The sequence below is a fragment of the Vulpes lagopus genome, chromosome 15 (genome assembly GCF_018345385.1).
Source record: "Vulpes lagopus strain Blue_001 chromosome 15, ASM1834538v1, whole genome shotgun sequence".
In the NCBI taxonomy this organism is placed as follows: Eukaryota; Metazoa; Chordata; class Mammalia; order Carnivora; family Canidae; genus Vulpes; species Vulpes lagopus.
In genome coordinates this window covers 18,108,996-18,131,245 of record NC_054838.1, presented here as the reverse complement: position 1 = coordinate 18,131,245, position 22,250 = coordinate 18,108,996, and the positions used below count along the sequence as shown (strand labels likewise).

The 22,250-nt window shown below is 55.3% G+C and overlaps 1 protein-coding gene across 4 annotated transcripts in view; it reads right to left on the bottom strand.

Annotated features, from left to right (window-relative positions):
- LMO1 (LIM domain only 1) overlaps positions 1–19,970 on the bottom strand; it is a 41,165-nt gene extending 21,195 nt beyond the window's left edge. Inside the window, exons 1-3 of one of the 4 annotated variants that reach the window (XM_041729713.1) lie at positions 19,891–19,970; positions 19,375–19,748; positions 14,823–15,082 (exon numbers count right to left, since the gene is read on the bottom strand). In XM_041729713.1, coding sequence (XP_041585647.1) covers positions 15,060–15,082; positions 19,375–19,748; positions 19,891–19,916 — 423 coding nt within the window. In that variant the 5' untranslated portion in view covers positions 19,917–19,970 and the 3' untranslated portion in view covers positions 14,823–15,059. Of the gene's footprint in view, positions 1–14,130; positions 14,561–14,794; positions 15,083–19,374; positions 19,749–19,890 lie in introns of those variants that run through there. The other 3 variants (XM_041729711.1, XM_041729710.1, XM_041729712.1) reach the window with 3 other exon arrangements.
- Between the last annotated feature and the right edge of the window lie 2,280 nt (positions 19,971–22,250).

The window sequence follows — 22,250 nt, the reverse complement described above, 5'->3', positions numbered from 1 at the left end:
CCAAACTCCTCTTCCAAAGTTCTACAGGTCCTGAGGCTGAGCAGGCCCCCTGCCTCGGGGTAAGGGGAGGCAGGTACCCTTCACTCTATGCAGCCACCAGGTTCTCGCTAACAGCTCCTCAGCTGGACACAGTGCTGTCCAGCTGCCAGGACACATGAAAACCTCCCATTTGAGCTCTGCACAAGGGACAGGGTTTACCTGAGCTGGGTCCTGATTTACCCTTGAGGGAACAGGCTCAGGGAGGACACATGGTGTGGCCCAAGGTCACATAGCAGTGGGCGGAAGAGCAAGACTTGCCTGAGATCTCTCGGTTGGAGGCAGGCACAGCAGGACTGGAAGCCAAAGTCCATCTGATTACCTCCCTCCCCAGTCATGGGAAAGCCACCTCTGCAGTAAGTTGTCACCCCCTCGTGCAGCTACTGTTTCTTTTACAGAATTTGAAAGATTTCAAATCTGCCTGTGCCTGGGCCGATGCTCTTGGGGTTTCTCTCCTCTTGGGGGAGGGAATCCAAAGCCTTCACCCTATAAGAGAAGCCGGAGCTCCTGGGAGCATGGGCCATGGAGAGAAGAAGGTGTACTTTGAGACAGGATGGAGTGGGCCGGGTGGGTTTCGGGGCCCTGGGCAGCCAGGCAGGAGCGGTACCACCCATGGATGCCCCTGAGAGTCCGCTCACTGCAGAGGCAAGACTTTAGACTCATTTGCACCACATGGAGGTGCCCTCAGACACAGTCTGTTCTTCTCAGGGCCGATCTTAGCTATATATAATTAGGGAGTGGACTATATTAAACACAGATAACGTAGAGATACTCAGTTCTGTCCTAGAATCAGGAGCTTTCACAAAAGCCAGTCTGAGAAAGAAAATTGGCCCAGAGATAGGAGGGCAGACCGACTCTTTACAGACAGATCACATGAAGCAGAGGGGTTAGGAACCGGCCCCTGGGTGGCCAGGCAGGTCTGGACTGGATGCTTCCCTGAGCTGGTGTGCTCCCGCCTGCCTCTGGCCCCCGGGCTTCAGATCATTCCTTTGGAGCCTGGAAAGCCAGGATCTCAGTCCGTCCGGTCATGGGACAGCAACAGAAGAGGAAGGGTAGGGTCAGGGGAGGCCTCAGGCCAGAGCTGGGCAGGGCAAGCAAGGGCCCCTGGGACGGAGGTAGGTGAGGCCAGGCTTGCAGCCAGGACCTTTGGTCTGCCTTCCCTGGGGCTCAACTCTGGAAGTCCAGGCCCTGCCTCTGGCAGCTAAGAGATTCTAGCCTGGATCTTGATCCCTAGGAGACCTCAGATAAGCCACCACCTGGACCACAGGCTCACCAGGAAACTGAGGGGATGAAGAAACAGAGCAGTCTTAGGCTGAAGGGGGAGCACAGACACCCTGGAAAGCTCCAAAGGAAGAATCCTTCCCCCTCACATCATGTGCTGTTTCTGCTGCTCTCATGTTATCTCCTCTGATTTATTTTCGCCGGAGTAGCTGTGATATAACATATTTGCGCTTTGTCTCTGGTTCTTGGCACGGAGCTTCCTGAGTGACAGGACTATCTTTTGTTATTGGTGAGGAGCCCCTCCTAAGCACACCTGTCTGTATGCTCTCCAAGTGACTTAAGCTGAGGGCCCCCAGCTAGCCTCAGGATGGGGCTGGTGGCCTGAATGACCAAGAAATTAGGAGGGTTGTCACTTCCTGCCCTGTGCATTGACAGACCTCCAGGAAAGACAGGGAGGGGGCTGGAGACTAAGCTTCATCAAAACGCTTGAACAAGACTTGATGAGCTCTGGGTTGGTGAAAGCATCCATGTGCCAGGAGGGTGGCGCACACCAGTTCCCCAGGGACAGAAGCTCCTGGGATGGGAAACCAACTGTCCAGACCTCGTCCTAGGTACCTCTTCGCCTATATCCTATACGGTGAACTGGTCAATGTAAGAAAATGTTTCCCTGAGTTCTGTGAGCCTTCCTAGTGAATTCTCTAACCTGAGGAGGGGATCATGGGAACCCCAATTGATAGCAGGCCAGTCGGAAGTACAGATGGCAGCCTGGGATTATAATTGGCCTCCAGAGTGGGGGCAGTCTTGTGGGACCAAACCTTTAACCTGTGGGAGCTAGTGCTAGATGGAGTCAGAATTGAGTGAAGTTGTAGGACACTGAGTTTGTGTCCACTGAGAATTAGAGAACTGCTGGGTGGTGATGGAGAACATGCCAGAGGAGTACAAATAGTCTTAATAAAGTATGAGTCTGGGGCGCCTGGGTGGCTGTCAGTTAAGTGTCTGCCTTTGACTCAGAACATGATCTCAGGGTCCTGGGATGGAGCCCCATGTCAGGGACCCTGCTCAGTGGGGAGCCTGCTTCTCCCTCTCCTTTTGCTGCTCCCCCTGCTTGTGCTTTCTCAAATAAATAAATTATATATATATATATATATTTTTTTTTTTTTCTTAAAGTATAAGTCTGTCCTGTCTCTGGGACAAAGCATTCCTCGTGACCCTCTCTGCTCCCCTTCTAACCTCCTTTGCCTGTTTATTCATTCATTCATTATTCACTTAACAAAGTAATTGCTAAGCATCTATTACTAGGAACTTGCTCCTAACCACATATTTTACTAGGAATTATACTACCATTGATGATTTTTCATCAAGAAAGTAGTTCTTACTGAGCTTCATTAAGTCCATTTGATTTCTTGATCAATTCTCTATTCACTAGAGTTAAACTAAGATTTTTTTGCCCCTTCTCCATTTTTATTTTTACTAGAATTCCTTTTCTTTTTCCTGGCACTTAAAATACATTTAAAAAAGAAAGAAAAATTCCTTACTGGAATTATTTTCATTGGGATCGACTATTTTTAAATTTTAAGTCACTATTTGGTTCATGATCACTTTTGGGCTCATATTAAATTATATGAACTAGAGCTTTTGACACTGTTGAGATTTCTTTTGTGATAATTATTTCTATCAAAAAAAAAAAAAAAAAAAAGATTCCCTGAGCCAACTTCAGCAGATCTAAGTTTTATCGGGAAGATCTGATTCCTCCGTCAACTTTGAGTCAATAACATATTTTGCCAGCTGCCGACGTCCTAACTGCTGCCAGTTTTGCTATGTTAATTATTTCCAACAATTCTGCTTTCTTTCCTGGATCATAGTTTTAATTTTTACATTTCCCATAGTATTAACGAGATGTTATTCTCACACGCAGGCATATTCTAGCACTGATCTGATAAAGCGTCCTGAGGATCAAAGAATGCTGTGAAAACATCCTTGGGGCAGAACAGGCCGGTCACACTCTGCACGTGGGCTGCGTACCATGTCCGTACCCGGTCCCTGAGGGGGCGCTGCCCACTGCCCTCTGCTCCTCCAGAGCCCCAGCCCCTGCCAAGACACCTCACAGATGGGAAAGAGCTTCCAGCTGGAGTGAGGGCAGCTGCCTGCAGGAAACAGCCGCTGATGGACAGGCAAAGATATGGGGGCTTGAGGTAGCCCCTGCTGGGCTTCTGACTTTTCTACTCAGAGATATTCAGTTGAGAGAGGACATAGATGCTTCTTGGTGCCTTAGTTTCTCTGCCATCCAAGGAGGGGTGGGATAACAAAACACTGATAACAAAACTCTGAGGCCTGAGGCTGTGACTTCTGTTCACTGGCCCCTAGGCTCTGGGCCTGCTTCAGGGTCCCCTCTACCTCTTAGGTAAGGTTCTGCCTGGGGCCAGCTGGAAAGGATTCAAATGTGGCAAGACCGAATATGGAGGGCCAGAGGCCACAGATGTTCTCCCCTAGGAGCTCTACTCCTCTGGCCCCAGGGCGCCAAAGAAAGACAAAGAAATCTTGTCAGGGTGGTTTTTCTCCTGGCCTTGGCCTCAATACACTCATTCCCCACAGACATATCTCCATACTGGGTACCACTAGGCATCAAACAGCCAGGAACTCTTGAAATGTAAATGGTGACACACAGACCCAGAGAGCAGAAGCGGCCTGCCCAGGGACATACTGTTGAGCTGGGGGCAGAGCTAGGCTGTGGATGCAGGAGCGCCGGCTCCCCGCCCTGTGCTCAGCCCACAGGAGAGCCTCCATCAGTCCTGCGCCCATGTGAAGAACTGCTCAAGTGGCCTCAAAGATGCTGGCTCCCCCTGGCCTGGCAATGGCTGGGGAGGGGTTGAGGTCCTCAGTCCAAAAGCTGCAGGAAGACTGGCTCAGGAAGGAACCACCCTCACCTCCTCCCAGGGTTACCTGTGAGTGAGAAGAGAGGCCCTTGGGTAATAGACGGCTGCACTGCAGGCTCCTAGCGTCCTCCGCAAGCCTCCTATCTGTGAAATGAGGAATCCAGCAGTTCCCATGCCCAGCCCCGGTCCCTGTGTGTGCTTACAATCAGCTCTATAGCTTCTCACCACCAGGGCCAGGGAGTGCCTTTACCACTTCCTCCCCAGGCCCACAGCAGGCGGCAGGCAGAGGCCTGGTTCTAGTCTGAGCTCCGAGCTCCGAGCTCCGCTGCAATATACTGACTTGCTGGGCTATCCTAGGCAGTCTTTCCCTCTCTGAGCACAACCTCCTCCTCTGCAAAATGGGGCTAGTGTTTCAACTGCCAACCTCCCAAGTGTGCCATGAAGATTAAATAAAAGGCTCCATGGCCTTCCCTGGTGTGAGGGATAGGCAATGGGCCTCCTGGGATGGAACTGATGTTTCATGGTCTCTAGGGGCAGCTAAACCGTTGGCCACCCTGGGGTCAGAGTTTGTTGACCTCTCACAGTAGGCTGCTTATCTAAGATGGTCCCCAATGATCGCGTCCTCCAGTACTCATGCCCGTGTGTAACCCCCACGTGCTTGAGTTTGAGTGGGACCTAATGACTTGCTCCTAAGAAAAAAGATACAGCCAAAGTGATGGAATGTCACATCTGTGATTAGATGTGTCACATCTTATAAAAGACTGACCTCTTGCCTGCTAGCAGACACTCTCTCGAAGGCTTTAAGGAAACAAGCTGCCACGTTGGAGAGGCCCATGTGGCACAGAAATGAGGACTGTCCCTGATCCACAGTCAGTGAGGAATGGAAGCCCTCAGACCAACAGCCCAGGAGGAACTGAATCCTGCCAACAGCCAAATGAGTGAACTGGGAAACTCAATCCCCAGATGAATCTTGACATGAGATCATGGTCCCAGCCAACACCTTAATTATTGTCTGCAAAGAAGCCTGAGCAGAGGACCCAGATAAGCTATACCTGGACTCCTGACCTACGGATATGATGGGTATTGTTTTAAGATGCTAAATCATGAAACCATTTGTTACACAGCAATAGGTGGGTGACACACAACGGCACTTGCATACCACACAGGACAGGGCCCTCTCCTCAGGCCGGGGGTGGGGGGCCTGAAGACACATCTCAGGCCTATAACCCATATTGTTACACGTTTCCCTCTGGAGTCCGGTCCTTGCTAAGGAATACTGTGAGATAACCTTGCTCACAGCTGAGCAGCCCAGGAAAGTGAGTGGAGCTGACCCACCTCCTGGAGCCCAGTCCTAGGTCCTTCCCAAAGAGCAATCCTCCCAGGGTTCAGAACCCCACGCATGTCTGTAGCAGAGTAAGTGTTTCAAAGTATAACCACTTCCACTTTCTGCCCTGCTCCTCACTAACACCTGCCGAAGGTTAGGGAACTGTACCAACCATCTACAAGACCATCAGGAGCTTGGCCCACTGAAGGCTCAACGGACCTAGGAGGCGGTCGTGATCACACCCACTTGACTGGTCAGAACTACTATTACAACTTACTATACAGAATCACTGAGTGGCAGAGGTGGGATCCGAACCTGTTTGTCTGACTCAAAGCCCACGCTAATGGGTTCCACTTGTTTTACAAATGGGGAAGCTGAGAAACAAGAGATTAAGCATTCGGATGGCACCCACAGGCAGCCTCCACACAATCTTCCCAGACATCAGGGATCAGGAATTGGAGTTTTTAAAGATTCAGGGAGGAGAGAGACAGGACAAAGCAGGGGCCAGCTGTGGGCCGCAGGAGCCCAGGCCAGAGCTGCTCCCTCTTCTGTGGGAAGAACGGGTCTCCCTCCCCTCTCCATCAAGCCATCACACCAACCGGCAAGGCTGAATTATTAAAACTCCCTTCTGGGGTACCACATGGGTTTTTCTCCACCAAGACTCAGAGCAGAGGGGCTGCTGCTCCCGCCACACAATATTAAAATGTCAGGAGTTTAAGGCCTGCGCTGGTTGAGTCATAAGTTATCGGCACCCAGTGAGGCCGACAGAATGCCTCCCTTAAATTATTAAGCAGAAAGCGTCAGACTGTAATATTTTGCTAAACCAAAGTACAGACACAGACAAAGATGTCATTTCAATATTTGAAACCAGCAAGTTTAATTTAAAATAAGAGCAAACCAATAAGCTCAGAACATAGTGGCGTATGAGAGGAAAATTATACTGTGAGAGGAAAAAAAGTGGAAGGACTTAAGAAATTTATAAAAGTAATCTCCAAGTGGAAATTAGAAATCAAGGCCTAGAAACAGAATAACACAAAAGAAATATTACTGTCCACTTTCTAAATCAATATAACACTGCTCCACGCCGGAATTACCATGGTAACTCAAGTAAAAAGAATCAAGCAATTCTTATTATTTCAAAATAAAATCACAGCCTGAAGCCTGGGTTTTATTACAACCACTGATAGATCGCTGGCTTGTATTTATCTGAAATATTGCTTTTCAATCAGCTGGTTTATGAATGTACACAGGCCTCTCACCAGCCCACTTACCGCCCCATTTTTTTTTTTTTTTTTTTGAGGCGAGGGGCTAACCAATGAATTGATTCCTGCCTGGCTACATCTGCATATGTACCCAGGCCTGAGTCAGCTCTGGGAAGCAGCGAGCTTCCCACCCCTTCCCACCATCCAGTGACATAGCAGGACAGAGAGGAAAAGCCCGCTGTGGGGGCTGCTGACCTCATTGTGGTCCCCATCCAGGCTTGCCTTCCAAAGGTGGCCCCCCAGAAAATCTACCCCGCCAGCCTCCCTCCCCTGGTCCCCAGGCAGCCCCTTGGTGGCTCCACCCCCTCTCCCTTGAACCCTCCCTGAGCATCCGTCTCCCCCACCTCCCAGTCCGCCAGCTGGAACAGGGAGGGGGCAGAGAAGCCTGGCTCAGAGAACACACTCTGCAGTGAGATGGCCTGAACCCTGGCACTTGCAAGTGTGGGACCTGCGACTAATTACACAGCCTCTTTGTATAGCAGTTTTCTCATCTGTGAAATGAGGATAATACGGGTAGCTTTTTCCTAGGGTGGTTCAGAGTATTCAATGAGATCATACGTGGGAGATGCTTTGGTGGAATGAGTACAGAAATGGCCCCAATTCTCTACCCCTCCTGCTGGTATCTATGCACGCCCTTTGCCATGTGACTTTCCACCTCCTTCCTCCCTGCAGGACCACAATCTGACCACCACCCCCAGCCCCTACCCTCCAGAACTTGGGCTGGCCCTGTGATTTCTTTTGGCCGACAGAACGTGGCAGAGGCAAAAACCTCCCAGAGCCAAACCCAGGCCTCAGGAAACCTTGTGTACTTCTACTCGCCCTCCTGACCTGTCTCTACTCTGAGAACAGGCTGGAAGAGCTTGCTGGATCATGGGGGATGCTGGTACCACAGCATCCAGTAGATCAGCCGTCTGCCATGCACAAGAGTCCAGCTGAGACCCAAGAAATGGCTCAGCTAAGCCCAGCCTAAATCACTGACCTACAGATTCAAGAGCTAAACGGATGCTTGTTGTTTGGAGCCTCTGAGTTTGGGGGTGGTTGATTATGCAGCAGTAATTTACTGATACACATGCAGAGCATGATGCCTCACTTTTAAGGGTTCAGTGAAACGATAGCAAGTGTGTTTATATGAGCCCTAAAGAGTGAGAGGCTAAAGCCAAAGAGATCACACTGTATCTGTGCAGGAACAAAGTCACCCCACAGAGGCATGAGGCTTCCTGGTTTACCAAGTGTGTACACAGACATTAGGTGCCACTTAGGTATTGCTCCCATCGCAGAGATGTGAAAACTGAGGCGCAGTGAGTTGTCTGGAGTCCCAGAGCAGTCAGCTGGGACTAGCACCCGCGTGTCCTGAATCATGCTGCCAGGCTATATGTGAAGACAGTAGGCCAGTCAAGAAGGCTCAGTGGGGAAGAGGCAGGAGGTAGGAGCTAGTGACCCAATCTGACCAGCAGGCCTGCACTCTGGGGGATCTGCCTCTGCAGTCTGGACCAGCCTGCTCACTCCTCTCACACCACCTGCTTTGAACTTGCCCCAAGTTGTGTCAGCCACCGTGGACTCCTGCCTTAGATAAAACACAAAATGATTACAATCCAGCAAGAGACCAGCTTGTTGCTAGGTAGGGTGGATCGTGGCTCTGAGCATGGCCTGGAAGGGTCCATAAGAGGCTTTGGTCACCCGTACTCTCCCACAAGGCTAACTGCAGGGGAGAGGGCTTGCCAGGCAAGGGGCGCAGCAGGAATGAGAGCACAGTGGCAAATGCCGGGGTCTGCCTGGAACACCAAAGCGGGGGGGCCGTGTTAGACCTGCACGGCACAGCGAGCGTGGCAGCAGGTCTCAGGCACAACGCTGGCGTAGCACAGGCGGGGTCCCTGGCTGTAGTGAGAACCAGGAGAAAGATGCCAGGTGGGATGGGGGAGAACCATGGCGGCAGAACAGGAAGAGGTGGGTCCAGAGCCCCAGATGAATGCAATCCATTTGTGTGCTGATAAAGGCTTGACAATTGGCATTTATCTGAAAATAAGCCCTTATTTGTAGTGTTTGCCAATTTCCATGGTGTTAATATTCCCACCATGGCTGATTTCCAGCTACCAATGCGATGCCACTGAGCTCGGATTTGGGAAGAGATGTGCGAAATCAGCTCTTGTAGGCCAATACAAGTTGACTCCACTGGGGTAGCCCCATCCCAAGGGCAGACCTGCCAGGAAAACTCAGTCTAACAGCGCTGTGAACAGTTAAGCCTGAGGGCGGGAGGATGCCCACCACGCCTCAGTGTCCTTCCACTATGGGCAGGATGGGCTTCACGCCACATGCACCTCCGGGGCTGCTCTCGTCCATGAAAACCGAGGTCAGGTTAGTGCCCGTCAGCACCCGCCAGGAGGACTTACGTTTGAGGACAGAAGCCTGTCCTGTGTGCTGTCGGTAGGCTGGCTAGGGCCACAACTGGGATGCTCAGACTTTTCTACCACCCAGCCTCATCAGGCCTGGAGGCAGGGGTCAGAGGGCACGAAGCTGGGCACAGAACTCAGATGCCGAAGCTCTGGGTTCCCTATATAACCCTGGCCAACTCTCCTGCCTGCTTTCAGCCTTGATTGTGCCCCTAGAGATGGAAGGGCTTGCAGAGAGTGGTCCTGGAGGCCTCTTCTATGAAGCTACCTGCCTTGGGGATCTGGACAGTGATAAGGAGTGAAGTCAGCCTGCTTCCTGAACTTCAGTGGTCATGACAGATAAACTGGAAGAGGGAGAATGAGTGAACAAGGTAGTAAATAGGCACCAGACTGGTCACCAGATTATTTGATCATACTGTCATTGTGTGGAGAACGATGTCACCCTGCACAGGCATGAGGCTCCTGGCTGATCAAGTGTATACATGGACATTTTCTCATTTAATCCTCACTAGCCTCCCAACCAGTCAGGTGTGGTGGTTCTCATGGTAGAGATGAGACGGTATAAGGGCAGAGTGACCTCAATGGTGGGCATGGAGCACAAAACCATAGTAGAGGCGTTGGACCTGGTGGATCGTGGAGGTAGCAGCCAGCGCATTGTACCTGGCATGCTATGGTGCCAACGCCCTTTTCTCTAACTCCCTTCCAATCTCCTAGCACTCCTGATCAGGGTTCCTCTGGTCCCTCGAGGTGGATCTGAACAACAGCCTTGGCCCGCTGGCTACTTGGGGGCAGCTCTGCCCCCTGCATGGATGCAGCTCTAGAGGGGGCCCACACTTACTAAAGACCCCAGCATAGCTTGGGCATGCCCCCAGTAGGCTCCCCAGCTCTGTCTTCTGCTCAGAGAAGGGCCTGGCCCCATCCAACCATGGCTACTTCCCAATTTTGTCAGTGGTATACCCGCAGCCCACTGCGCCTTGGCCAGGCCTCATGTTCCTCTGCCCATGACCACAGAGGGGCGGCCGCCAACGCTCGCTGGCAATCATCCATCTGTTCCAAGAGAGAGAGACCAAAATAGATCTCCTCTTGGTCCTGTTCACAAATGGGGCCTGCTGGGAGGTTCCTCAAATGGAAGTGGGTGGGGCAGCCACCGGGTCTATGGGACACTGGCTGGGGTGGGGAATCGACTCTCTGAGGGATGAAAGGCAGGCCCCAGCTCTAAGAAAACACACGTTTCCATGTGCTAAAAGCATCTTTATGGGACATGTTCCGAAAGAGAAAGACAGTAAGAGAGAAAGGCAGCCACAGAGGCCAAGTGAGTGGCCACGTCAGCGCCAAGCCTCGGCATGCAAAGGGTGAAGCTTTTAGGCGAGCAGCGGCCAGTGATCTCAGCTTCCCCCAGTCCTAATGCTCCTGAAAGGCTCTCTCCCACTCCCTGTAATTGGGCATCAGTAGTTAATGCAGTATTGACTGCATTACACGCTCCCGTGCCTCCCCTCACTAATGCCAATTGCATCACCTTGTACAGTCACCGGCTTGCTTAGCCAATAGCCGTTAAAAGCAATCCAAATCATGAATCATATGGGAAACTTTTAGCAAGACACTGCCATCCAAGGAGACAATTTACAGTTGAGTTAATCTGGGTACATTAGCGAGACATGGATTCTGGACGACAGACCAATTTATGTTGTTTCCCTGTCCCCCCTCACCCCCCCCTTGCCGCCCCCGTTAGTGTTCTGTGTGGGCAAATGAACGGAAGAGCAGGGAACAGACAGGCACACCTGCTTCTTTACCCAAGGCTCTGGGAGGGGGTGAGGGAGACCCATCTTTATAGGCTCTCTGCCTGGCTGAACCAGGGCAGGAAGGGTAAGCAGCTATACATGCTGCTCAAGGTTCGTGAAGCCTTGTTTCCAGCAATGAGGAGGTAGCTGCTGCTGGGGCTGGCATGACAGCTACAGATGGAGACCATCCTCTTCTAGGCCTCAGGCAAGTGTCAGACCTGGTCCCCCACCCTGCCCACCTCACAAGGCTTTTACGAGTCCTCAGCAGGCAGCAGTGCCTCCTGGGCCCTGACTTCCTGCAGACCCACTGGGGTCTCAGGCATGGAAAAGCATCAGGGCCCAGTCCCTGCCTCCATCTCTGGGGCCAGGAAGGTCCCGGCCACACTGTGCTAGGAGAGACCCCCCAGGACTCTTTGCAGTCCAGGGCACGGTGGGATAGCCCAGGAGGTCCTGCTGATGGCTGAGCAAAAGCTGGTCCATACCCAAGAATAGCCAAGAGCCCGCCCTGACAGATCAACCAGGTCCACTGTGGAGGCCACACTCGTAGCGGTCATTAACAATTGAAGACTCGCTGTCTGGCCCTCGTCAGTCCAGCTCCACTCTCCTTAGGCAATTTTACTTATTAAAAATGCTCTAAGAATCATGTCGGTGTTTAGTTCTACAACCTGCCTGCTGTTTCCTGAGGTCACCCCAGTTTTCCTACGGGGCCTTTGCAGAGGCAACTTACCTTCTCCAGCATGCCCCTGGGGGCACTCCAGCACCCCCAAGAGGGGCCCTCAGCATCCTCTCCTGCCCAGTCCCCTGCAGCCCAAGTCTCTCACTGTTCTTGGAGCTGCTTGGACCCTCTGCTGTCTGCCTCTACTCGAGGGCCTCTTCTCCAAAGGCCTGCGGACTAATCCGGCTCTCGGGGCTCAGGGCAGTAGCTCTCTTTGCTCCCCTGAGACTGCAGGCCTCCTGAGAAGGCCCACGGCCTAGTGCTTGCTCAGGCACAGGTGCCAGGGAAAGAAGGGCTATTTCTCTGGGAAAGTTGGAGCAGAGCTTCCTTTGCTGACAGGCAGGCCCGACGGCATTTAGAAAGCCCGGACCCTGAGTTCCAGTAAAGTGGAGATGGCTAGGCCAAGAGCAAGCGTCCAAATGAAAGCAATTAATCTTAAAACCAGAAGTTTAACCATTTGCAAAACAGATCTTTCCTCTCTGTGGTGGCCCTTCACTGCCCGACCTAATGGATTACTTTATTAATAATGCACTGTGCTTAAAAGCAAAAAAAAAAAAAAAAAAAAAAAAAAAAAAAAAAAAAAAAAATTTTTTTTCTGACGATTCAATACTTCAGAAAGTCTCTTAAACCCGTTGCTACGGCAAAGCGATTGATATTTTATTATCTTTCAGAAGTGCAACATGAAAGCCCTGCAGCCCAGCAGAGCAAGAGCTTTGGTCCTCGGCAGCTGGCAGACCTGACTTCAACCAGAGGAGCCCCGGCCTCTTCCGACAAGATGCTGTCAGGTGGAGAAAAGGCATTGGGGGTGGTTAATAAGAGCCCCGAGTCCCTGCTGCAGCCAGACAAAGGGTGCAGTGCTGCATCCCTGAGGGACATGCTTCTTGGGGGCCCTGGGGGCCAGGCTGCCACCTAACCTAGATGGCCACCTGCTACCTGCTAAAAGGCCATACGTGCCGGGAAGAAATTAGGCAGCAGGCTCTGAGGGACAGGTGAGTGGATCCAGAGCCTTTCTCTCTTCCCCAATTGAAGGGGCCACCTTTAGTGCTTCCTGGAATTAGGGGAGGCGAGACTCTAATGGGGAGCAGGGAGGGTAGATTTATGAGCCAAAAGAATGCTTTAGAGGACATAGCTGGGCTAGGCAGGGCAAGAATCAAATGGGTCCTCTGGGCCCCAGCTGTTTACCTGCTTGGTGCTGTTAGGGGCCCCAGAGCCCAGTGGTATGAACTGTAGGGTGCACCATATTGTTAGACTGAACAGAGTGGGGGGTCCGAGGGGCAGCATGAGCTCTTCTCTACAGATCTGGTGGGGACTAGGGGAAACACATATGCCGAGGGTGGCTGCGATGTACTGCAGTCTGGAGGCAGGAGACTGGAGGCTAAAATGACCTCCAGATACCTATTCCTATTCAGGGCTCATCTGAATTGGAAAATCTTGAGTATAACAGAGCTCAAAGGAACTCTGGGGTGCCTGCACAGAGTACTGCCTAGGTGAGTGGCGGTGGGGTCATCTTGTTGCATGAGACCCCAATCTCCCCGCCCGAGGCCTCCCGTGTATAGGGCCTGGGGAAGCCAAGGATGCCATATAATGCCGTGGGGCTGCAGACATACCCTGAGTTCCACGGGTTCCCGGTCGGGAGAGTACCTCCACACACCAAGGAAGCACCCTCTGCACTGGCTTCTGCAAGCCCCTCATTTTACCAAGAGAGATAGCGTGACTGGTCTGAGAGAACCTGGGAAACTTGTGATAAAATGCCTCCTGCCTCCTGGTCTGGCCTGACCGGGTCCTTCTCCTTGTCATTCTATACAGACCCGCAGAAGCCTAGTCCTCTGACAGTCCACATACAGATCCTGGGGGGCCCTGAAGAGATAAGAGCATACTAGAGATGGAGGTCGCCCCTCAGCCAGCCCCTAGCAAATGCATTCTTTTGCCCAGAAGCACTTAGTTCTCCCTTTCCTCTCTTACTACATACACCCTGAGAAATAGCCTTCCTGGGCTTACCGGCCACATGCCACCCCCCCAGGCCAGACACTTTAAATGCCCCTCCCTGACAGAGGTCTCACAGGTGGTGGGGAGCCTAGGAGCATCAGCATGTGGCAGCAGTGAAGCCCACAACCTGTGTGACCTTGAGCGAGTCATTTAACTTAAAATTTCACCACCTGCCCATGTCAGTAACATCACTGACCCACTGGGCAGAGGGCACAGGCTGAGGGCAGACTCACTAGTAGAAGGTCAGAGAACGGCCACCACAGTCAATCTAAGAGGATTCCTGGTGGCACACCGCAAACCCACCTTCATAGTTCCTTACCAGGAGAAATCGGGGCATTATGGGTCCCAGCAATTACACCCTCATCTCCCTACAACAGGAACACACCAGGCCACCCTCACCTACAGGGCAGGAGGGTCGGGCCAGCCAGGGAACTACTACGGTTTGTCCCCTCTGGGCTGCGTTTGGGTCACCACCGGGCACCCACTTGGCGTTACCCTCAGGTGGGCTGGGTTGCCCCAACCTCTCCTAAACATACCAGGACACTTACTGCAGGGCGCTCGCAGTCAGAACCACCTGCTAGAGGCCTGCAGCGACCACGGGGCCCCCTGCTCTGACCTCTGGGGCGCACTGAGCTCTCGACCACGGCAGGTCCACGCCACTCTCCAGGGCCTCCCCAACACGAGCCAGCGCGCTACTGGCCGGCGGCGGGACACTTTCTTCCTCGAGGCCAAACTCCCGCCTGCGCGCTCCGGGGACGGGGAGACAGTGGGCCAGCAGGGGTGGCGGGTGGCGGGTGGCGTCTGTCCCCTGGAAGGGCCGGCGGCCTTGCCCTCGGCCGGCTCCCCGGGCACCCCGGGGCGAGCACGGGCTTCCCGCTGGCTGTGGGCTCCGGCGTGCGGGTCTCCCGAAGCCCCCGATTTGCTGCGCGCTGCTGGCTCCTCCGGTTCCCGGGCCGGCGGGCGCGAGGGAGATGGCTGCGGCGAGACCGAGGCAGCCGCCGCGCTGCACCGAGCGGAGCGCGCTGCGCCCAGGTCCGAGGGGCCCGCAGCCTGCACGCGGCCGCGCTCCGCCCGCCGCCGGCTCAACCCCTCCCCGCCCCCCCAGGCCCGGCACGGCCCCGCGTGTGTGCGCCCGCGTCCCGGCGTGTGCTCCCGTGCGCCGCGGCGGAGGGCGACGGGGTGCGGGGCGTCGGCCCCCCGCCCGCCACCTACCGTCCTCCTTGTCCAGCACCATCATCTCGGGCGCTCCGTGTCCAGCCGCAGCTCGGCTCGGCCGGGAGAAGGGCGCCGACTCCGGGCGCGCTTCGGCGGGGCGGCCGCTCCTCGGGCAGCGGGCAGCGGGCAGCGGGCAGCGGGCAGCGGGCGGGCTCTAATTACCCGCTTGTCCGGCTCTTAACCTAGATTGCACTCAGCTAGAATTACATTCAGGAGCGAAGCACTTCGCAGATACAAAAGCAGTCTCACCTACTTTTGTGCCTCAGAATTGCAAGGAACTACGAACTGCAATTTAGAGAGAGAGAGAGGGAGAGAGAAGGGGGAAGAGAGGATCAGAGCCGTTTCTTTGATTCTCACCTTCTAAATGGCTCAATTTGCCCAGTATAATCTGTCTTAATGTAATTGCATTTGATAGCTCATAACCCTGGCTCTGGCAACGACACAGCTTTCAGCCTCATAAAGTGTTTTCCCCTCGGATTTAATCTGAATCTCAATCTAAAATTATATTCAAAGAGATGGGGAATCTCGGCGGCCGTCTCCCGCTGCCTTTCTCCCTCAATGTATGAGGTTTGCACTCCTGCTACTGAATAAATGCACACATTTCCCGACGCCCCCCTCCCTCCCGGGTTAATGGGGAGTGGAGACGCGCGGCTGCCCGGCTCCGCAGCGCCACCTGGAGGTCGCCCGGCCCCTGCTCGGCGCGTGGCTCCGCGGAGCACCCCTGGTCCTCATCCCAGATACTTGTCCGCTGGACCACCCTCGTCTTCCACTGCCACGCCCTCAGCCTTGGTCCCTGACCCCCCTTCCCACCTCGGCGATCTTTCTCTGATCTCCGACCTTCCCTTCCTACCTGTTCTGCCGGAGGCTCCTGGTTGCTTCCCGGACTGTTTAGCAAAGTTAACCCTCTGCAGGGTACAAACTCTCCCACTCGAGAGTCTTCCAGCACAACCCTCACCCTAGCAGCCCCCTCCTCCCCGAGAGCATCCTAATTCCACAGGGAGCGGGATGCTGTCTCAGCTTCTCTCTGAGAAGCACAGCATGGCCTTGAAGGTTTTTCTCATTCCAAAACTATTTATTGAGCACGTATTATTCTAAGGCACTGGCGTTACCGCATGTACTACCCTAAAGCACTGCTGATATTACCGAGTTGGAAATTCTTGCCCTGTAACTCAGGAGTTAAGGGGAGACAGCGTCCATCTCCCCTCCTCCTGAACCCCAATTCTCCCCCAAGAGCCTTGGGGCTAATGCTCAGGCTGCGTACTCTAGGAAGGCCACTCTAAAATACCAAGAATTTGGTTTTTTTTTCTCTCTTGACAGTCACAAGTTCCAAGAGGGGATGGAAATATTAACTGATTTTCTATAGGCCAAGGAAGGCTTCAAAATAGATGTGTCAGAGGTTCATCCCTGGCAGACACTTCTGAGGACTAGACCCAAGCAAGGAGAAAGCAACGACCAGCAGTTGGGATTTCATCCCATCTCTGCCTATGACTAATGGTGGACCTTATCAAATCACTTTGGCTGGGCCTCAGTTTCCCTGTTTGTAAAGTGGGGCACCTGCTGTCCAAGGTTCCTACAGGGATCAGATGAGCTAGTGTACATGAATGTGCCTTGTAAACCATGGCATCCAACGATGGGGGGAACTTACTGAGTATAAATGAGACCTGGAGGCCAGGCTGTGCCCCGTAAGCCCCGGGAGGCCCCAATGCAGGGTGCCTGACAGGAGCAGGAATGGGGGAGTGGGGCTGCAGCCCATCTTCCTCTAGCCTAAGCGGGGAAGTCAGGCTTTAAGAAAACAGAAGAGAGGCTGCTTCTAATGAGATGCCTCATCCGCAGCTCAGAGGGTTTCGCTTTCCCCTTCATCTTGAATACTTAATCCTAATAGTCCTTGAGTATATTTGATGTTAAATATATCATTTTGCTCAGCCTCACTGTCCCTCAGGACTGCGAGCTTGATCTCTCCCCTGCCACTGCAGCCAGACTATACCCCGAGGGTCTGAGGGAGGCTTTGGCACTGTTGCCATTGGCACGTTTAGTACCAACCCCTCACCCCAGCCTGAGCTGGGGGGCCAGACAATGTCACAGGCAATGGGCTGACAGGCTGGCAAGGGGTAGCTTCTTGCTGTAGATGCCTCTGTGCTCCCGGAAGGCATTCACTCCACAAGGCCTGTGGCTTTACTCTCCAGTTCCAGGGCAGCTTCTCCTCTCTTTCAAGGGTCTGTCCCTGACCCACAAACTGGGACTTGACTAGCTGAAGGCACTTGTCCACTCTCTTGTTCACGTGTCGGGCTTGGGGCTCTGTCCCTACAGCAGCTCCCCCCAGTCTCCAAGGTACCAATTAGCAGCCACCCAACTGGCATCCCTCTAGGGAGTCAGGGACCCTGTGCCCCACTTCAGGGACTGGAGCAGGCCTGGGGTGCTGAGCCATGGGCTAAAGAACCAGGTAGGGTATGTCAGCAGGAGATCACAGCTATGTGTGAAGGGCTGCTTGTGTCCATAGGCAGCTCTCTGTACCCCCAGTTGTGAGCACTGAGCTCCCACAGTGATCTGGAAAAAGGCCTCCACAGAGGCCTTCCACTTGATAGAGCTACACAGCAAGCCTTGAAACGTTTAAGTGACTTGAGCTCTTAGCCTGGAAGGGGCCTGCCAGGTGGACAGAGCTAGACACGAGCATTCAGCATCCCATCCAGCATCCACCCTCTCAGCATCCCATCCAGCATCCACCCTCTCATGGGGAGTTGCTGGGCAGGCAGGTAACTCCTGTGCCTGGGGCCCCCACCCAAGCTGCCTCCAGGTCCAGGATCCCCTGGGGCTAGGGGAGGTATTTTGCACCCAACACAGTTCATGGGCAATGAGCATGCACGTACCCTCAAGTAAACATTGCCAAGAGTGCTCCAGAATGTCCTTGAAATGCCTCTGGGGACAGCAGAGGGAGACCAGCTGATCAGCCCCCCAGGTCATGGTGAGGAGAAAGGAGGTGCTACCAGCTGCCTTTCAAAGTTTTGGGCAGGTCCTAGCAGTTTGTCACTGCACCTGGCAGGAAAGTCCTGAGGAAGGGTTCTTGCACGGGTTTGGGAGGTGTGTAGGGGAAGGAGACTCTTTGCCCCAGGGCCCAGGCAGACCAGATATTCCAGAACAGTGGTGGCTATCAGATGTGCCTCAGCCTGAGGGCCCTGCTTCCAACACAGTACAGCTGTCTCCAAGATGGGGTTACAAGCTGGCTTCACAGGTGACACTCACAGAGGTATTTGGACTGACAAGGGCCCCTTCCCTGTGGCAGCCACAGCTGAAAGGACAGAGTGACCCTACAGATTTTGCAGTACAATCAGGATGTCTGCTGGCCAAGTTCAGATGTCCTGCCCTGCCCCCTACTAACAACACAAAGGCAGCCTAAACACAGGAATTGGCAATCAGCTAGAGTGGAGAAGTACACAGTTGACAAACTTTCCTCCTTTGGTTTCTGGAAGCCCTTCTAGGAAGCTGCAATTAACATCTGTTAGACCTGGTGGAGGCCAAGGCCAAATCTGCACCCCGGAAAGCAAGTCTCTCCCACCCTCCTGATGAAGGCCAATCCACCCCCTGCACAACAGCTCTGAGAAGGTTGTGGATGTAGGCTGACCAACCGTCCGGGTTTGTCCCAGCACCCAGGGGGTTCCCAGGAGGCAGGGCTTTCTGTGCTAAAACGGGATGGTTCTGGGCAAACCAGGACAGCTGATGACCACAGTGGGAGATGGTAGGCTGGGGACAAGGGACCAGCGGGGCCAGAGAGAAAGGTCAGGCAGCCAGGCCCTTCCCTGTACACCAGCAGCTGCCTCCCAGCCTCAAATTCTCCCAGCCCCCAGCACCAGGGCTTCATCCCCCAGGCGCTAAGGAACTGCCGTGGCCCCTGGGGATGGTCCCACGGGGCAGCCTGGCTGTATATTCTCGAAGCCTTGGTAGTTACGAAGGGAAAGCTGTGAGTTGGACTCAGGGGTGGATTCAGATTTTTGGGGGAGTCAAGCTTACTCATGCAATTTAGGGGCGGGGGATGCTCTTTTTGAGAAAAGGAACACAAGGCTGCCAACCCAGTGACCGCGGAAGGACTATGAAGCTCGAACTTCATTAGCTTCAAGGTAAATCCGCCCCCGACGTCCCGAGTGCGGCCCGCCCCTAGCCCGCAGGGCACCTCCGGCGCGCCCGGCCGGGGAACCTCGCCAGGGGTGAGGCAATGTCACCCACCCCGCAGCTGCGAAGTCCCCGACCCGAGGGCCCCCGGGCCGGGCCGGTCTGCCTGCAGGTGCCCTGGGGGTCCCCCTGGGGGAGCCGGTCCGCAGTCGGGGGGCAGGGGGGACGCGCAGACGCCGGGAAGCCCGGGGGCTGCGGGCACTGCGGAAGCCGCGGCGGGTCGCAGAGGTGCCCCGGGGGCTGCGGGACGGCGGAACCGCAGAGAAAGTTCCCGGCCGGAGCGTGCGGGCCCGCGGGCTCGCGGCCGCCCGGGGACTTCCCGCGCCGCCCGGCCCTGCGGCGGAGCCTGGCTCCCCGCGCCCCCCGCCCCCCCGCGCTCCCGGGGACCGCCGCGGCCCGCGCCCCGCTGCACCTACCGTCCTCCTGCTCCAGCACCATGGCTCCCCGGCGGCGCCAGCCCGGCACGGCCGAGGACGCGGAGGGGCGCGCGGCTCGGACTCCGCCGCCGCCCGCCGGCCTGGCCGCTCCCGCCGGCCCCGCGCGGGCTCCGGGCTCCGGGCTCCGCGCCCCGCGAGCGGCGCCGGCAGCTGAGCCCCGCGGGCAGGGGCGGGGGGGGGCGGGGGCGCGTCCGTCCGCCGCGGGGTCGCCGGAGCCGCGGTGCAGCCGCTGCCCGGGCCGGGGCCGGGGCCGGAGCCGGAGCCGCCGGAGCCGCCGCGCGCGGTTCTCCGTCCGCGGGCCGCGCTGGCCTCTGCCGAGTGCAGCCTGCGTTTCCCAGGGCCCCTCAGTTCCCCTGTTAATTAAATCAATTCATTATGCTCAGATCTGATTAGCGGCCCTTCCCCCCTTTGAATCAATTATTCAATACACAAACATAATTGCCTGGGCCAGAGGTGCCCGCCATTAGCTTATTTAACTCCAAGGACACTAATTACCCGCAGGGCACGGGAACTTTTCTCATTAATTCTGACAAAACACAAAAGCACAGCCAGAGAGTGTGCGTGTGAGCAGTGCGGGCGTGTGCGCGCGGGACCGCCTGGGGGGGCAGCGCGGGGGGCGGGGGCGAGTGGGGGCCGCGCGCGGGGCCGTCGGGGATGGCGAGGGCAAGGGGCTGGGTGTGGCCGCGGGCGGGGGGGGGATGGGGGTGCTGCGGGCCGGGGTGGGGGTGCTGCGGGCCGGGGTGGGGGTGCTGCGGGCCGGGGGTGCGGGTGCTGCGGGCCGGGGTGGGGGTGCTGCGGGCCGGGGGTGGGGGTGCTGCGGGCCGGGGTGGGGGTGCTGCGGGCCGGGGTGGGGGTGCTGCGGGCCGGGGTGGGGGTGCTGCGGGCCGGGGATGGGGGTGCTGCGGGCCGGGGTGGGGGTGCTGCGGGCTGGGGGATGGGGGTGCTGCGGGCTGGGGGATGGGGGTGCTGCGGGCCGGGGATGGGGGTGCTGCGGGCTGGGGGCTGGGGGTGCTGCGGGCTGGGGGATGGGGGTGCTGCGGGCCGGGGGTGGGGGTGCTGCGGGCCGGGGTGGGGGTGCTGCGGGCCGGGGCTGGGGGTGCTGCGGGCCGGGGTGGGGGTGCTGCGGGCCGGGGGGATGGGGGTGCTGCGGGCCCGGGTTTGACTCCCAGCGCGGGGACCTGGGATCGTGAGTGCTGCTGCGCGTGACTTCGTGAACCAGCCCCGTGGCTGCCGTGGCGGGCGCCCCATCCCCTTTCTGTTTGCACAACTGCCCCAGCATGGTCCGCTGCACAGTCAAGACACGGGGGTACGCGCAGAACACAGAAATGTAGGATCAGGAAGTGGTGGGTGGCGTTTCTGCAGTTCGGGCTGTCCTCCCGCCCCGCCCCGCCCCGCCCCTCCGGCCACCACCGCGCCCCCCCAGCCCACCCCCTCTTTAAACCTCAGGTTGCCATGGTCCCCTTCCTTGACGCATCTCGGTTCAGCCTCCCACCCCAACTCACTCCACGCCTGCTTTTATCCCACAGCCCTCCCCACCCCTACCTCTATCCCTATTTCCACAGGTGCCTGCTACCCAGGCACGCCCCCACCCAACTCCACCCACCCTTTGCCTCGTTCTTCCCTCCCGTCTGCGAGGCTGAGCGGAGGGTGTGTCTGTGGTTGACCAACTTCACGTTTTACCTCCCAGGAAATCTCTATTGAGAGCGAGCGAGTATGAGAGCCCACAGAGGCAGGGACACAGAGGGTAATTGATTCCCCCAAATTAGGTTTCTGCTTTCTAAAGACCAGTATTGTTCCTGTTCTCAATGTGCACAGAGGTATTGAAGATTTCCTTTTTGTTTCCTCAGGCAATGAATGAGCTTAATCCATTTGGCTTTATAAATCAGGAAACTAATATTCGCTCCTTCCATAGCAGCTTTTTAAAAAATTTAATTGGTGGTGGGGGGGCACAGTTTGTCACCCTTATGCTGTCCCCAAGCCACCACTTATCAAAACACATTCTGACTGAGGGGTGGAGAGAAGCCTGGGAGGGGAGGTTGTGGGAAGGGGAGGCTCATCCTGATTCTCCCAACCCTCCTCCTCAGTGCTTGCACTCAGACCCACACAGTATCTGGAAAAGTTTTACTCAATTTGGTGAAGAAAATCAGAGTGTAGAGGTGCTCTTCAGAATGATCGTCTAAATCCATTACTCCCAATCTCCCACTAGCGTTGAATGTAACCGTGTCACACCCAGGGGTGGCAAATCCTCATTCTCACCAACATGCACAAGCCGCTGGACACATCTTCCTGTTGTCAGGATCTGACCCTGCCACTCCCATTCTCAAAAATCTTCCATGGCTCTCCATTGTCCTTGCGACAAAACTCTAACTACTTATCCTATCATTTCAGGTCCTTCACACAATCTGAAGAAACCTTTGTGACACCAACACTACCCCTTGTTTCAACTGATCTTTATTGATCTCCAGCAACTACCTTCACCCTCCTGCCCCTTCCTCTGGATTGCTTTACTGTCACTAAACATACCCTGCAGGTAGGTTCCTGCAGGACTCCTCTCATGGCATCCCTCTGCCTAGGAAGTCCTTGCCCACTTCTCAAAATCCTCTCAGGAAACAACTTTTCTGTGTTCTTCTAAATGGGTGTCTCTGTGTGAAGCCTGGGTTCCTGAGGGTGTGTGTGGATTATTTAGTTGAGGCCTGGGGGACACGATCAGCCCCTGAGGGGAGTGTTTAAACTCTCCCCTGGAGTGGAAGGAGAAATATGGTGTCAAGAGTCTACTCTGGCTCACTGGAAAAGATGGGAGCTGCAGAGGTGGGCCAGGAACTCTGCCTTCCAGAACTTCAGATACAAGAATGGTG